Source organism: Rhinopithecus roxellana, chromosome 20 (genome assembly GCF_007565055.1).
Source record: "Rhinopithecus roxellana isolate Shanxi Qingling chromosome 20, ASM756505v1, whole genome shotgun sequence".
NCBI classification, from domain to species: domain Eukaryota; kingdom Metazoa; phylum Chordata; class Mammalia; order Primates; family Cercopithecidae; genus Rhinopithecus; species Rhinopithecus roxellana.
In genome coordinates, this window is record NC_044568.1 from 63,525,948 (window position 1) to 63,540,004 (window position 14,057).

The 14,057-nt window shown below is 46.1% G+C and overlaps 2 protein-coding genes and 1 pseudogene across 11 annotated transcripts in view; 2 read left to right on the plus strand and 1 right to left on the minus strand.

Annotated features, from left to right (window-relative positions):
• The window catches only part of MLKL (mixed lineage kinase domain like pseudokinase), a 30,978-nt gene extending 27,292 nt beyond the window's left edge, over window positions 1–3,686 (plus strand). For 7 of the 8 annotated variants that reach the window (XM_030925330.1, XM_010382959.2, XM_030925326.1 and 4 more), the window contains 3 exons: window positions 128–177; window positions 423–563; window positions 3,003–3,686. In XM_030925330.1, coding sequence (XP_030781190.1) covers window positions 128–177; window positions 423–563; window positions 3,003–3,037 — 226 coding nt within the window. In that variant the 3' untranslated portion in view covers window positions 3,038–3,686. Of the gene's footprint in view, window positions 1–127; window positions 178–422; window positions 564–3,002 lie in introns of those variants that run through there. The other variant, XM_030925328.1, reaches the window with a different exon arrangement.
• A 2,608-nt stretch (window positions 3,687–6,294) lies between these two features.
• Window positions 6,295–8,825, minus strand: LOC104677858 (annotated as a pseudogene).
• The window catches only part of RFWD3 (ring finger and WD repeat domain 3), a 45,699-nt gene continuing 40,031 nt past the window's right edge, over window positions 8,390–14,057 (plus strand). For 2 of the 3 annotated variants that reach the window (XM_010382957.2, XM_030925249.1), the window contains exons 1-2: window positions 8,390–8,591; window positions 12,992–13,508. In XM_010382957.2, coding sequence (XP_010381259.2) covers window positions 12,994–13,508 — 515 coding nt within the window. In that variant the 5' untranslated portion in view covers window positions 8,390–8,591; window positions 12,992–12,993. Of the gene's footprint in view, window positions 8,592–10,124; window positions 10,261–12,991; window positions 13,509–14,057 lie in introns of all 3 variants that reach the window. The other variant, XM_030925248.1, reaches the window with a different exon arrangement.

The following is a 14,057-nucleotide window of genomic DNA, read 5'->3' on the forward strand; positions in this document are numbered from 1 at the left end:
AAACTCAACTCTGTTGAATTAAATTGGGTAGTAATAAAAAAATTCACTGAGTTTTCTGGCAGTGGCTAGAGGGACAGGGGAAAGGGGAGACTAGTTATGGTTGTTCAGTTTCTTGGTTTTCTTTTAGCTTTGGAATCGTCCTCTGGGAAATCATCACTGGAAGGATCCCGTTTGAAGGTGAAGGCTGGCTCAGCCAGTGCTGGGCTTGTGTCCCCTGCCAATAGACCAGAAACTCCCCACCAGTGCTGCCCCTGGCAATTTGTTGTTTCATGTTGGAACCGCCTGGGCTGGTCAGTGGAATCGTTGGAAGCTCTTGTTGTTTCCATACTCAGAGTCCCTAGTTCTGATGCCAGCCATCAGCATCCAGAGAGATGTACGAGTACCGGAGTAGTTTTTTGAGGCTCTCATGCTATCATTTCCAGGCTGTAATTCTGAGAAGATCTACGAGCTGGTGGCTGTGAAGCGGCAGCAGGAGCCGCTGGGTGAAGACTGCCCTTCAGAGCTGCGGGAGATCATTGATGAGTGCCGGGCCCATGATCCCTCTGTGCGGCCCTCTGTGGATGGTAGGGTTCTTTCTGGTGTAAAGAGCGTGAGCCCCATGCTTATTTCACATTTGTGAAAGATTTCCTTTTCACCAGCTCCAAGGCAGTAGTTTACCATGAGGGGTGATTTTATCCGGGGAACATTTAGCAATGTCTGAAAGCATTTTTGTTTGTTATAAGGCCAGAGTGTTAGGATGGGGTGCGCTACTGTCATCTAGTGAATAAAGGCCAAGGATGATGGTTAAGCGCAGTTGATCACGCCTGTAATCCCAGCACTTTGGGAGGTTGAGATGGGCGGATCATATGAGGTCAGGAGTTTGAGACCAGCCTGGCCAACATGGTGAAACCTCATCTTACTAAAATTAGCCGGCCATGGTGGTACATGCCTGTAATCCCAGCTACTCAGGAGGCTGAGCCACGAGAATCTCTTGAACCTAGGAGGTGGAGGTTGCAGTGAGCCGAGATCACGCCACTGTACCACTGCACTCCAGTCTGGGCTACAGAGCAAGACTCCATCTCAAAAAAAAATGTTGGCCGGGCACGGTGGCTCACGCCTGTAATCCCAACACTTTAGGAGGCCAAGGTGGGTGGATCACCTGAGGTCAGGAGTTCGAGACCACCCTGGCCAGCATGATGAAACCTCGTCTCTACTAAAAATACAAAAATTAGCCAGGTATGTTGGCACATTCCTGTAGTCCTAGCTACTCGGGAGACTGAGGCGGGAGAATCACTTGAACCTGGGAGGCAGAGGTTTCAGAGAGCTGAGATCGCGCCATGGCACTCCAGCCTGGGCAACAGGGCGAGACTCCGTCTCAAAAAAAAGAATGCTATTCAACATCCTACAATGCATAGGACAGCCCACCACAGCAAAGAACTATCTGGCCCAAATGTCAATAGTGTAAGGGCTTCCAAAGGGCACTGTTTTATCCAAAGTGGTTTGGAAGGGCAGATTACTTTCCTCCTGCCTATTTCCTTCCTTTCTTTTTGTCTGTATCTGTCTATTTATCTTTTTTCTTTTTCTTTTTTTTTTTTTAGACAAGAGGTCTCATTACGTTGCCCAGGCCAGAGTATGGTGGCTATTCACAGGCAGGATCATGGCACTCTACAGCCTTGAACTCCTGGGCTCAAGTGATCCTCCTACCTCAGTCTCTAAAGTAGCTGGGACAACAGGCACCACCACAGCAGGCATTATCTTGTTGTCTTTTTGTCTTTCTATCTCTCTTTTTCTTCTGTCTTGCTTTATTTTTGCCTATCTTTCTCCTCTTTTCATCCCTCCTTGTCTGCCTGCCTTCCTTTTTTCAGCATCCTTGGGATTATCTCCTTGACGCAGACTTTTATCTCACTACATCATCAGCTGCTTCTCCATAGCTTCCTTACACTGTCTCCGTCCCTGGAAACATCTCTCTCTCCTATCCTAGACCTAAATCTCGCAGACTTTCCACAAAGCCCATACAAAAAAGAGAAGGGGCCGGGTGCTGTGGCTCATGCCTGTAATCTCAGCCCTTTGGGAGACCGAGGCGGGCAGATCACTTGAAGTCAGGATTTCAACACCAGCCTGGCCAACATAGTGAAATCCCATCTCTACTAAAAATACAAAAATTAACTGGGCGTAATGACACACACCTGTAATCCCAGTTACTCGGGAAGCTGAGGCAGAAGAATTGCTTGAACCCCAGAGGCAGAGGTTGCAGTGAGCTGAGATCATGCCACTGCACTCCAGCCCAGGCAACAGAGGAAGACTCGGAAAAAGGAAGGAAGGGAGGGAGGGAGGGAGAGAGGACGGAAGGAAGGAAAGAAGGAGCCATGAGTCCAGACTTTTGAGGCAGCTTCCAAGAATGTTCTCTCTACTTACAGAAGTCTCTAGCGTGAGGACTATTCTTCAAGGCCTTCTCACAGATAGTCTGTCGGGAAAACCTCTCACACTACCCGAGAGGGTCTCATCTGTCATCTCTCCTCTCCCTTCATCCACATCCCTATGTTTCAGAATGAAAAATCAAAGTCACAGCATAGTTTCTGTCTGAAACTTTCTCTTTATCACCACAGAGCAGAAGTGCAGACTTCATGATGCTTCCTGAAAAATTGGTCTTTAGGTGGATGATAAGCCAACAGTGATTTATACAATGCCGTCTTCCACTTCACTCTCTCCTCTGTCTTCTTTCTTCTTCTACCAAGCTCCCTTACAACCTAGAGTCCTCCTAGTATTAAGGAATCTAACACCAGAGACTAATTCACACTAAGATGTGAGTTTACCCCTTCCTATGAGGTGTTTGTGTTTTAAAAGTTGATCAAGTAAGATAACTTTATATCACAAAGGCATGAGTGCTGATGGTGGTTTAGGCGCCAGCCAGACCAGGGGGAATGCAGTTTCTAAGCAACTGTGCAATGTAGAAATGTCTTTGTGTTTCTAACTTGGCTCTCAGCTCCCTGCTCTGGTCTAATTTTCTGTTCATTCATCCACAGAAATCTTAAAGAAACTCTCTATCTTTACTAAGTAGTGTATCGAAATCTAAACCAAGGATTCCCTGGACAAGAAGCTGGCAGAGGCACAAATTGGACATCTCTCTCTCTCATATCCTTTGGTATTGAGTTATTTGTGGGTGCAAGGAGTGGGAGCATTTCTCTGTTACAAATAGAAAATAATTCCAGTCATACAGGACACATCCCACTCCAAATGATATTTCCAAAAACATATCTCTGACAGTAATTTTGATAGATGGTTTGTCAAATGTATCTTTCTGGGTGTCCATACCTCTTGGCAATGTAATTTGCAGCTCCTCCCATCCACAAATGAAGTCTCTTTCCCCACCATTTGAATCTGGGCTGGCACTGGCACTTGATTTGATCAATAGAATGTGGAAGAAGTGACTGTGTACCAGTTCCAAGCCTAGGTTTCAAGAGGCCTTTTAAATGTCTGTTGCAATGTTACCCAGCCATGAACATGTTGAGTGAGCATGCTGGAGAATGAAAGACCACATGAAGCAGAAACATGCTTTCCTAGCTGAAGTCATACTAGACCAACCAACATGGCAGCTAACACATGAATGAGGACAATCAAGACCAGAAGAACCACTCAAGCAGAGCCCAGTCCAAATTGCCCATTCACACAATCAGGAGCTAAATAAATTACTGTTGTCTTAACACTAAGTTTTGGGGTGGTTTGTTACACAACAGAAGTAACTGGGCAAACACTGTTCAATTCTTCCTCTTGCCCAAGGAATCAAGTACAAACTTCCTATTCAGATATCCATAGCCTTATGGATATCACCCATACCATACTTTCCAACCTGACTTTCCAATCATATCCCAGAGTTCTCCTACCAGAGATTGCAAACTCTAATACCTTTAGGGCCTAGGAAGGAACCTAAATGAATGCTTTGTGCCTAGAGGGGGCTTTAGTGAACAGATGAGCAAGAACAGCATCTGCTCAACTCCAGTCTAAACTTTGACACATAGAATGGGATTCCAACATTTCCAGAGTTTTCCATTTTGTCAAAAGAGCTAGAAAGTTTGATTTTTCTGTGATGTCCTTATTTTTAAAGGTTAGTATCTCATTAAACCTTATTTTAGGCTGGGCACGATGGCTCACGCCTGAAATCCCAGCACTTTGGGAGGCCAAAGCAGGAGGATCACCTGAGGTCAGGACTTCAAGACCAGCCTTGCCAACACGGTGAAGCCCTGTTTCTACTAAAAATACAAAAATTAGCTGGGTGTGGTGGCCACATGCCTGTAATCCCAGTTACTCAGGAGGCTGAGGCATGAGAATCGTTTAAACCTGGGAGGTGGAGGTTGCAGTGAGGCATGATTGCACCACTGCACTCCAGCCTGAGTGACAGAGTGAGACCCCGTCTCAAAAAAAAAAAAAATTATTTTAATGCTGATAGGACAAACAAAAAATGTCCATATAGGAGCTGCCAGATTTTAATCCCTGCCAGACTCAAACCTATGTTTGTGGTGCTTTCATTCTAGATTTCTTTTTTTTTTTTTTTGAGACATAGTTTCACTCTTGTTGCCCAGACTGGAATGCAATAGTGTGATCTTGGCTCACTGCAACCTCTGCTTCCCAGGTTTAAGTGATTCTCCTGCCTCAGCCTCCCAAGTGTCTGGGATTACAGGTGTGCATCACCATACCCGGCTAATTTTGTATTTTTAGTAGAGACGGGGTTTCACCGTGTTGGTCAGGCTGGTCTCGAGCTCCTGACCTCAAGTTATCTGCCTGCCTCGGCCTCCCAAAGTGCTGGGATTATAGACATGAGCCACCATGCCTGGTCTCATTCTAGATTTCTTATACTTTTGTTCATGGTGTGTGCTTTGCCTAGGATACACTAACCCCTGCCTCTAAAGTTACATTTTTTTCAGAACTCATTCTAAATCATTCAACAGCAAATGTGCTAGCCATTGTTTCAATCACTGAGAAGGCAGCAATAAAAATACATTTGGATCTTGTATTCTAGTAATCATCTGTGATGAATAAAATTATGGCTGATTTTTATTATTATTATTATGAGACAGGGTTTCACTGTGTTGACTAGATTAGTCTTGAACTTCTGGGTATTACTATTTTCTTTCCTTCCTTTTTTCTCTGTTTTTTTTTTTTTTTTTTTTTTTTTTTTTTTTTTTTTTTTTTTGAGGCAGAGTCTGCTGTGTTGCCCAGGCTGGTCTGGAACTCCTGACCTCAAGGGATCCTCCCACTTAGTCTGCTCCCAAAGTGCTGGGATTACAGGCATGAGCCTCCATGCCCAGCCATGTTTTCATCTTTAAAATCATTTGTTCTATTTACTGTAGAAGTTACAGTGAAAATTCTCCTTGGTAGATGAATTATTCATACTCTGGCAGACCCACAATTATTATAGGTGAATTTACTGTAAAACTGAGAAAGCTGAATTTTCAGGGCCTTTTACTTACACAGGATGCCTTCCAAGGCTCTGTACCTGATTTTTCCCAACACTTATGTATGAAAATTTCCAGATACACAGAAAAGTCAGTGCAATGGTACTGTGAATAACCATACACCTATCACCTAAACTCTACAACTATTTATTATATTTGTTTTATCACATACCCGTTTATCTACTTGTGCCTCTTTCTATCCATTAATCCATCCTAATTTTGTATGCACTTCATTCCTAAACACTTCCGCATTTATGCCATTAGCTGAAGTTTACCTCTGTATGGGCTTTTTTTTGGGGGGGGGGTGGAAAGGTAAGTTTTTGCTGTGAAAAATTTGTGTGAAATGCACAAATCTTAAAGATAGCATTTAGATGAGTTTTGCCAAATGCATACATATGAGTAATCCGAACCCTATCAAGATAATGAACATTATGGCCGGGTGTGGTGGCTCATGCCTGTAATTCCAGCACTTAGGGGGGCTGAGGCAGGTGGATCACCTGAGGTCAGGAGTTCAAGACCAGCCTGGCCAATATAGTGAAACCCTATCTCTACTAAAAATACAAAAATTTGCTGGTCATGGTGGCACAAGCCTGTAGTCCCAGCTACTCGGGAGGCTGAGGCAGGAGAATCACCTGATCCTGGGAGGCAGAGGTTGCAGTGAGCTGAGATTGCCATTGCACTCCAGCCTGGGTGACAAGAGTGACACCCTATCTAAAAAAAAAAAGTTCCAGAGCTAAAAAAGATTATTGATATGGCACAAAGTGATCTACTAGTCCAAAGTTCAAAAACATTTTAATGAAGTCCATTTATATATATTTTGTTTGCTTTCCAATGGAATACTATGTTTATTGAGGCAAAATCACATTATTTTTAGTTCTTGGAGTCAACAAGCATACACAAATGTTCTTCAACACAGTTATTAAAAACACAAGACCAAGTTGAATGTGCCAAAGAGATACCACTCAGTTGGGTTTTCTAGAGCCATCAGGAAGAAAATTAGAGAAGGGATTTACGTGGTTGGTTTCCATAGCTTGATAGACCAAACACTAAAAAAACTGCCACAACAACAAACAGCAGAATTTTTATCCATACAGGAATGGAGCATCCCTTTTTTTTGTATTTTCTCACTTGACATCTGTCAAGGGAACATAGTTACGAACATATTTAGATGAAAATGACTCCTCCATCCTCAAATCACTGAGTTCTAATGGCCGGCCTGGAGCTCCTTTGATTGGTCTGCGGCAACTAGCACTAATTCTTGTTGGTGTAGCTGCTTCACAGGGGAACGTTTCCTTAGGAATGTCCCTTTCTACTCTTCCTGTGTTTTTTCTCTCACTTCAGCCCTTGTCAATGGTTTATTTGGTGTTCTTCTGGGTATGTCTGAGAATTCAGTGACTGGCAGAATAGGAGATGCATGCTTGAAATTTCCATTCACCCTATTGACAACTAAGGATTCATTGTCTGAAGCCATTATAGTTTCATCTATGGGAGTACTCGCTGAAATTACTGCACCATCTATACGAAAATATTCTGAAGCGTGCACCCTTTTCTTTGAAATTCTTCTTGACTCTTTTGTAGATTCCCTAGTTAATAATGCCTGCAGAGGTCTGCCTTTTGGAGATCCACTTGTTCATTCAGTCCCAGTTATTCCAGCTTGAGAATAGCTCTTGTTATGCTCAACTCTTCTTTGTTTGAGGGTTACTGGAGTCTTTGCCCTTCAGCCGTTCTCTCTTCTCGAGCTTGAGCTCTATTTTAGGGTCTTCTTCATTGTCACTATATGTGTCAGAATCATTACTTCCATTCTGCCTTGCATTTTCTGCTGAAGAAGAAATTGTTGGCAGAGGAGAAGATCTTGATTCTGTTCCTTGCTCCCTCGCTTTCAAAAGCTTTTTCTCACATAGCTTCCTGGTTGTTCCCACAATAGGACCAGGATTCACTCCGTATTTCACAAGCTGATCCAAAAGATCTTCATTAATGGGTTCTGTTACATCTAGATCGTCTTTATCATCTTGTCTGGGTTTATCAGTTTTCTTTGTGGCTTTCCTGTCGGCGGCCGGCCCGGAGCCGAGACGGATGTGGGCTCGCGCTCCTCGTAGCTGGAGAATTCCGGGGGCCCGTTGCTGTTGGCGCTGGTGGCGAGCGGCGGCCCTGCCAAGTGATTTGAGACTGTTTAGTAGCTCAGATCCATTACAGCTGTTTGAGATTGAAGAGACTGTGTAGGCAAAGTCTTTTGCGTGAGCTCTTCAACCCCATGAGAGGATACATATGAACTGGACTGTCCTACGCCTCTTTACAGGGTCCGAAATTCAAAATATTGAAATATTTAGAAATTATTCGATTAACTACTATCCTTTGGATACAGATAACTCCTTCACTAAAGCGTTAGGGACAAGCAGCAGGAGTCACAGTTTTTTTTTTTTTTTTTGAGGCAGAGTCTCACTCTGTCGCCGGGGCTGGAGTGCAGTGGCCGGATCTCAGCTCACTGCAAGCTCCGCCTCCCGGGTTTACGCCATTCTCCTGCCTCAGCCTCCCAAGTAGCTGGGACTACAGGCGCCCGCCACCTCGCCCGGCTAGTTTTTTGTATTTTTAGTAGAGACGGGGTTTCACCGTGTTAGCCAGGATGGTCTCGATCTCCTGACCTCGTGATCCGCCCGTCTCGGCCTCCCAAAGTGCTGGGATTACAGGCTTGAGCCACCGCGCCCGGCCGGAGTCACAGTTTTAATATTTTCATCTCCATTCCAAAATGGGTCGAGAAATCATATAACTTTCTCCCGCCAGAAAGTTCAAATAAAACGCGCTGGAAAAAAAAAAAAAAAAAAAAAAAACCCTTTTATTTTTCCGGGGCGGGCACAAGGTGACGGACGTAGATTGCTGCCAATTGTAGGAGGCTTCCTCGAGAGCGGTCCCGCCTCGTCAGTTTATGAACAACTAGCCAATGAGAGCGCCGCTGGTTCAGCTAGCGGGGACCCATTGAAGAAGAAGAGTGAGTATTGGCCACAGCCTAGGGCTTCTGTCCAATAGGAGCATACCTGCCGGCGGCTCTGGCGGGAGCTTCAGCGGCTCCGGAAGTGGCCGTTGGCGTAGGTGCATTCGGAGTTCTGCTGTGGTAACTAGAGAGTCTTCGGTGGGCTCGCGAGCCAGGCCGCGGCCTGCTGGTTTCAGGTGAGGAGGGGTCTTGCTTCTCCCCAGGCCTTGGGCCTCTAACTCCGGGATAAACTTCCCCACGCCTGATTCCTGGATTGGGGTCCAGGAGACACCCCACGAGGTGGGCTGCACGCGGGCTTGGAACCCGGCAGCCTGAGAGGATTCGGGCCCTCTGGGCGGCGCCAATGGTCGGGTCTGAGGAGCCCGAACCCTAGCGCTTATCTGGGTTGCTGGGCGTTGGGGGCTGGGCATGCGGGAGCTCGGGGCGATGTCGGAAGGAGCCGAGTTCGCTGTTGCGGGGCGTGCCCTGGCCAGGGTGGGAGGTCGCCCGGCCCTTCCCCCGAGAGCCTAGCCTCGGGCTCCTCAGCGGCGATGCCTGCGTCCGCTCTGCGCTCCGTTACTTCATCACTTTAAAGTTGACGGAAGAACTGCATTTTTAATTTCATCATGGAAACTGTGTCGTAAAGACTTGTATTATCCCTATTTTACAGGCGAACAAGTTGAGTCGAGGTTTCCCCATGTAGTAAAAGAACAAGGATTTAATATTTCTTTCTCTCTCTGTCTCTGTCCCTCTCCCTCTCCCTCCCCCTCTCCCCCTCCCCCCTCTCTGCCCCCTCTCTGCCCCTTCTCCTGCCCCCTCCCTCCTCCCCCTCCCTCCTCCCCCCCTCCCTGCTCCCCCCCTCCCTGCTCTCTCTCCCTCTCCCCGCGCCCTCCCCCCTCCCCCTCCCTCCCTCCCTCCCTCCCTTCCTTTTTCATGTTAAATAAACTAAGTCCAGTCAAGCCGGGCGCAGTGGCTCAAGTCTGTAATCCCAGCACTTTGGCCGAGGCAGGCAGATCACCTGAAGTCGGGAGTTCGAGACCAGCCTGACCAACATGGAGAAACCCCGTCTCTACTGAAAATACAAAATTAGCCAGGCTTGGTGGCGGGTGCCTGTAATCCCAGTTACTCGGGAGGCTGAGGCAGGTGAATCGCTTGAACCCAGAGGCAGAGTTTGCGGTGAGCCGAGATCACACCATTGCACTCCAGCCTGGGCAACAAGAGTGAAACTCCATCTAAAAAAAAAAAAAAACCTAAGAAACGAAGGGAAGTCTCCCTGTTGCGCCCAGGCTGGAAGAGCTCACTGCAGTCTCGAACTCCCATGCCCCAGGGATCCTCCCGCCTCTGCTTCCCACAATAGATGGGACCACAGGTGCTCACCACCACGCACAGCTCATTGTTTTCTTTTTCTTTCTTTTTTTTTTTTTTTTTAAGACGGATTCTTATTCTGTCGCCCATGCTGGAGTGCAATGGCCCGGTCTCGGCTCACTGTAACCTCTGCCTCCCGGGTTCAAGCGATTCTCCTGCCTCAGCCTCCGAAGTAGCTGGGATTACAGGAATGTGCCACCACACCTGGTTAATTTTTGTATTTTTAGTGGAGACGAGGTTTCACCATATTGGCCAGGCCAGTCTGGGACTCCGACCTCAAGTGGTCCGCCCTCGGCCTCCCAAAGTGCTGGGATTACAGGTGTGAGCCACCGCACCTGACCTGTTCTATTTTTCTTTTTCGATAGAAATGGGAATTTCACTGTGTTGCCCAAGCTGGTCTTGAACACCGGAGCGTAAGCGATCCATCCGCCTGGGCATCCCAATATCCGGGGATCACAGGCGTGACCCTCCGTGCTGGCCAGAGCAAAGATTTGAACCGAGGTTGGCCCGACTTCCCCTGCCCACCTCCTCTCAACCTTTAATTGAGGGGCTTTCATCCTGCCTGTTGTGGGCATTGATTGAAACCTGAAGAATAAAGATGACAAGTCTGAGGTTAACGTTTTGGACCCCGACACAGCACACATAAAAAGAAGCATTTGTGTGACATGCTCAAGGTTTGGGGTGCACAGCCCATGGTCTCTTGCTCTGGGCACCTCCAACTGGCCTACAGTGGTTAAGAAGCTTCGGCTCCAGAACCACACCGTTCTATAGAACTTCGTGCGACAAGGAAAATGTTCTGTATTTCTGCTGTCCAGAATGGGAGCCACCCGCCCTAATAGTGGGTCTCTAGCACTTGAAATGTGTCCTGCGCGACAAAGGAACTTTCTTTCTTTCTTTTTTTTTTTTTTGAGACGGAGTCTTACTCTGTCTCCCGGGCTGGAGTGCAGTGGTGTAATCTCGGCTCACTGTAACCTCCACCCTCCAGGTTCAAGGGGTTCTTCTGCCTCAGCCTCCCGAGTAGCTGGGACCACAGGTGCATACCATCACGCCTGGCTAATTGTATTTTTTGTAGAGACGCGATTTTGCCATGTTGCCCAGGCTGGTCTCCAACTCCTGGTCCCAAGCTACCTGCCTCAGTCTCCCAAAGTGCTGGGATTAATAGGTGTGGGCCCCAGCTCCTGGCCGAACTTGATTTTTATTTAATTTAAATAACCATATGGGAGTAGACAGTGTGGCGGCCCCTTAGATTCTGCTCTTTTTAGTCTGTTTCTACCCTTTGTCTTCCTGAAGGCTGAGTTGCTTAATGTTTCTTAAGTACATCTACACAAGTAGCTTGGGTCTTACTTATGTTGTGACACACAATTCTTGGGAGACTGTTGTTGTACCCTAGAAACATATTAAAAGCTTTTAGTTAGCCAGCTGCAGTGGCTCACTCCTGTAATCCCAGCACTTTGGGAAGCTGAGGCAGGAGGGTTGCTTGAGCTGAGGAGTTCAAGACCAGACTGGGCAACGTGGGAAACACTATCTATACAAAAAATGTTTAAAACTTAAAGTATCTCACATCGTTCAGTTTGCAGACTTTCTTTCCCATTTATTTTCACTACTGCACCACTCTCCATCCTGTGGAGGCCGCGCCAGGCCTGCTCTGGTGATTTTAAGAAACTTGACTGTTGGCTGGGCGCAGTGGCTCACACCTATAGTCCCAGCACTTTGGGATGCTGAGGCAGGCGGATCACCAGGTCAGGGGATCGAGACCATCCTGCTAATACGGTGAAACCCTGTCTCTAACACAGAAGAAACTCCTTACCAAGGCCCATGGGCCTTTTAATGATGGTGTCCTGTTCATCAGTCAAACCCATGCTCATCAGGGACCTATTATGCACTGATTTCCTTCTGAAACTTCCTTGGCTCTTTGCAGAGCCAGTTTCTTTTAATCCTTCACGCCTCAGCCCAGTTTTCACTCTTTAAAAGACTACTTCCCTCAGAGTTGTGTCTTAGTTGGTCCTCCTTGTCTCCTCAACCCCAAACATCATAATCTATAATTTTCTCATGTATTCGTTTATTGACATCTTACTTGCTGGAATGTTAACTCTGATACATGGGGTCTTGTTTTTGCCTCTAAGGTGTCTGCATAACAGGTGCTTAGTAAATACTAGTTGAACTCACATTTCCTCGTAAGTCAGATGAAAATAAAAGCACGTGCCTTACTTCACAAAGTAATTGAGAGGATAAGTTATACTGATATACTTTAAAAACTAGGTGGTAGAGAGGCACAGTGGCTCAGTCCTGTTGTCCTGGTGCATGAGGAGGTGAGGCCAGGCGTTCAAGACCAGTTTGGGCAACATAGGAAGCCTTCATCTATATGACAACAAAAAAATTTTTTTTTTTTTTTTTTTTTTTTTTTGAGACGGAGTCTAGCTCTGTCGCCCAGGCTGGAGTGCAGTGGCGCAATCTCGGCTCACTGCAAGCTCCGCCTCCCGGGTTTACGCCATTCTCCTGCCTCAGCCTCCCGAGTAGCTGGGACTACAGGCGCCCGCCTCATTGCCCGGCTAGTTTTTTGTATTTTTTAGTAGAGACGGGGTTTCACCGTGTAGACCAGGATGGTCTCAATCTCCTGACCTCATGATCCACCCGTCTCGGCCTCCCAAAGTGTTGGGATTACAGGCTTGAGCCACCGCGCCCGGCCGCAAAAAATTTTTTTTTAATTTAAAAGCTAGGTGGTAGTTTTCAAAATGATGTAATGGAATTAAAGATAGGAAACATGAACATAGGTGCTTAATATTTGTTGAATAGGCGAACATGATGGAATTAGAGATGGAAAACAAAAATGAAAGGGATAGGATAAAGTTTGCTTAGCCTTTTTGGAAAAATCAGGTAAATTTCCATTTTGAGTTAGTAACTCAGTTAATTTTGCAAGTGTAAAAAATGTCCTTTCTCTGTTTATCCTTTATAGATCTTTCTGTTTTGGAAGATACTACTGTGATGACAGGACTTCATGTTTTCTAAGGACAAACTGGAAAACTGGTTATAAATGCTTGTTATAGAGAAGAAAGTCCATTACCAAACACTTCTGACTTAAAATTTAAATAGTTAAAATATTCTCTTGAAGCTTCTCAGTCTTGCTAAGAATGATATTAAGCATAAAATCAGAAAGATTAAATATGATTCTGTCACCTACATAGCATGTTTTATCTATTTTATTAATACTTTTTGCAAATAATTGTTTCCCTAGTGATGGCTCATGAAGCAATGGAATATGATCTTCAGGTACAGTTAAATCATGCTGAAGAACAGCCAGCTTCTGCTGACGTGGCCAGCAGCCAAGGGGGACCAGCCCTTCTCCAGCCTGTTCCTGCTGATGTGGTCAGCAGCCAAGGGGGACCACTCATCCTCCAGCCAGCTCCTGAAGTGATTGGCAGCCAAGTGACACCACCCCTACTCCAGCCTGCTCCACAACTGTCTATTGACCTGACAGAAGTGGAGGTCTTGGGAGAAGACAATGTGGAGGACATCAATCCAAGAACTTCAGAACAACATAGGCAGGGATCTGATGCTAATCACACCATCGGAGCATCTTCATTGCATTCAATGACCAACTTCATCAGTGGACTGCAGAGACTTCATGGCATGCTGGAATTCCTGAGACCTTCATCTTCAAACCACAGTGTAGGGCCAATGAGAACAAGAAGGAGGGTATCTGCTTCACGGAGGGCAAGAGCCGGAGGGTCTCAGAGGACAGACAGTGCCAGGTAAATCAATATATGAATAAGTCTGTGATCATTGCTGTACTAGGAATTGTGAAACTGAGGCTCTGCCATTCAAGGACTGACAGTGTGACTCTTGGCAAGTCAGATAACTTCTGACCCCCAGTTCCTCATAAGTCAGATGGAAATAAAATTGCTTGCCTTACTTCACAAAGTAATGAGGGGATAAGTTAAACGATTGTGCCTTGAAAACTAGGTGGTAGTTTGTTGGCAATCTTTGTAGAGATTGGCTGTTCTTCAGATTGTGTCTTGTACACCAAAAACTCTTTCTTCACTTGCAAATCTACTCTACTCACCCAAATTCATTATTCACTGGCATTCCACCGAGAGGCACAATTAATTAATTTTCTTTCATAGTCTTGGTTTGAACTTGCCTCTTGAAGGGCTTAGCTGTCAAGTCTTTTTTTTTTTTGAGACGGAGTCTTGCTCTGCCGCCCAGGCTGGAGTGCAGTGGCCGGCTCTCAGCTCACTGCAAGCTCCGCCTCCCGGGTTTACGCCATTCTCCTGTCTCAGCCTCCCGAGTAGCTGGGACTA